At 46.2% G+C, this 2,592-nt stretch overlaps 1 protein-coding gene across 1 annotated transcript; it reads left to right on the top strand.

Moving 5' to 3' along the window:
• Nucleotides 1–842: 842 nt before the first annotated feature.
• On the top strand, nt 843–2,224 carry CHC_T00000802001 (hypothetical protein). Its single transcript, XM_005718098.1, has 2 exons — nt 843–1,416; nt 1,713–2,224. Exons 1-2 carry the CDS (start codon nt 843–845, stop codon nt 2,222–2,224), a joined length of 1,086 nt encoding a protein of 361 aa, XP_005718155.1.
• The last annotated feature ends 368 nt before the right edge of the window (nt 2,225–2,592 follow it).

Raw genomic sequence — 2,592 nt, 5'->3', positions numbered from 1 at the left:
CGCGTACACAGAATAATCGCACAACTGTATTCCTCTCGCGAGAAGTACTTGTTGTACTTTTGATTCACATGCACTGTACTCGGACACGCGCAGGATCGCAAACAGTCTGACACTGTAAAACTGTAAACCCTCATGGGCATACACCTGGATGCGTGTACATGTGTACGTACACGAATCCACCTGGCGACGTGTACATGTGTACACGGCATACATGTGTCCCGCCCGGAGACCCCATGCAATTACCCATTACAACCATGGCAAACCACTTGAAACCCCCAAAACAACGTAATTCTGGCATATACAGGCCATTTAAAGTACATCACAAGGCCAATGACGCACACGTGGACAACGCTCGACAAATATATTTGCAGCATTAGACCTGAGGGCCAATAGAATTGCAGTATTTCCTGTGTAGTCTATAGTGCTACGGGCCAAGGTTCCACTTGGCAAAACTATGCAAATTTGCATGACCCTCCGAGAGGCCACTTTCGTCCCCGGAACCCCAAAATCTGGGATTTTACACGTGTCATGTCGTGATATGGGTAAGAGCGCCCGGACCGTGCAGTCATGTACACGTGTCACTCGATTTTGACCTTTTCAGATAACAGCATGTGGTCGCACATTTTCAATATGACAATCACTCTCTCGTTTGTCCTGGGTGTGTGTTCGGCAAAGCAACTCGAGCAGTAATCCCAAAACAGCGATCATCGTCTCGAGCACAGAACTGTCTTGACTTGGTACATTCTGACGTTTGCGGTCCGCTCGAAGTACAGTCCATTGGTGGTTCGAGATACTTCATTACATTTGTAGATGATCACTCGAACTGGGTTGTTGTGTACACGATGAGAAATAAATCTGAGGCGTTTGCAAAATACAACTTGTATGAACAGTTTGCCCAAACGCACACTGGTCGCAAAGTGAAGGTGCTTCGCACTGATCGAGGGGGAGAGTACTTGTCGACAGAATTCAAGTCATATTTGGATTCAAACGGTACACAGCACCAGCTCACCACTGCCTACACACCTGAACAAAACGGTGTTGCTGAACGTTTAAATCGAACCTTGATTGATCTTGTCCGTTCCATGCTTTCTCATAAACAGGTCAGTAAACGATTCTGGGCAGAGGCTCTTGCCACTGCAGTATATGTACGCAATCGAGTTACTTCACGGGCTTTGCCAGTTAACACGACTCCCCATCACATTTGGATGAAGTCAACTCCAAATGTTGGCCATTTGCGAGTATTTGGGTCAAAGTGTTGGTATACATTACCGAAATTAGAGCTCCGTAAGCTTGACTTGCGAGCGCGTGAAGCGATGTTTCTCGGTTATTCGCAATGCAGTAAAGCATACAAACTTTGGGACGGAGAGTTGAGTAAAGTTGTTGTTTCACGAGATGCCAAGTTTGATGAATCGACATGTGGGATGCATGACATTCCTGCACATGAAAAAGATTCAATCAGCTCTGACGTGGGCGTTGTATTGCTCGGTGGCGACAATGAGAATGAAGCCGATACCCCAAATGCTAATGAGGTTGGGTCGGAAGAGGATGAAATTTCAGGGGAGGTTATTGAAAACGAGGACACTCACTCTGTAGGTGAGAATGATGAAGATGATGTATCACCTCTGTTGAAATAGTGAGCGCGCCCAAGGGGACACCAAGAAGCCAGCGCCTGTGGCCTAGTGGGTAACGAATTTTTGCGGCAAATTTTTCAGACCTCGATTTTAACATCAGGTTATGGGCCCAGATTTACGCTACCATTCGTGACTGGGCCGGTTGTTCAGACTCTCGCAAGTCGACCAGCGGATATGTTTTCAAGTTCTGTGGTGGAGCTATCAGTTGGAGTTCCCGGAAACAGACTGTGGTTGCAACTTCGACGTGTGAAGCTGAGTACATTGCACTATGTGAAGCGTGTAAGGAGGCGACCTGGTTGCGTCAAGTTGTTGCTGATGTCCTCGGACTTGATTCTGATCCCACGATCATGATGGCGTGTGACAATGCAGGGACGATTTCGTTTGCACAGAATGAATCGATCAACCGTCGCAACAAACATGTTGATGTAAAATACCACTACGTACGAGATGCTATTAAGAGAAACATTGTGCATTTGTCGCATTGTCCGACCACTTCCATGCCTGCCGATATCTTAACCAAAGCACTTGGGCGAATTCTATTCCAGAAGTTGGTAGAACTTCTGGGGCTTGCAGTGTCCAGTAAAAGCATGTGATCGAGGGGGAGTGTTGGAAATCTTCGACCACATGCTAAGCTCCAAGCCTGACAGATATCACACGTGTACATCGACGAAACCTAAAATGCTTGCAAGAGCATTCTCAGGATGTTTGGTCTTCAACGTGGACACGTGTCATATTTGTACACGGTTGCACGTTCCTATCATTTCCGAGCATGTTTCAATTTTGGTGTTGACACGTGTAAGTTATGTACCTCGTGGCACTCTACAGGACATTTTGGACATGTTTCATTTTTCTCGATTTGACACGTGTGTGACACGTATAACATTTGTCCTACACGTGTATGACACGTATGACGTATGTGCTACAGTGGTTATTAATCGTAGTGTAAAATCTGTAGTCTACA

The sequence above is a fragment of the Chondrus crispus genome, genomic scaffold (assembly GCF_000350225.1).
Source record: "Chondrus crispus Stackhouse genomic scaffold, scaffold_370, whole genome shotgun sequence".
In the NCBI taxonomy this organism is placed as follows: domain Eukaryota; phylum Rhodophyta; class Florideophyceae; order Gigartinales; family Gigartinaceae; genus Chondrus; species Chondrus crispus.
The sequence above is the reverse complement of the archived record's forward strand: the minus strand, read 5'-3'. Positions and strand labels throughout refer to the sequence as shown.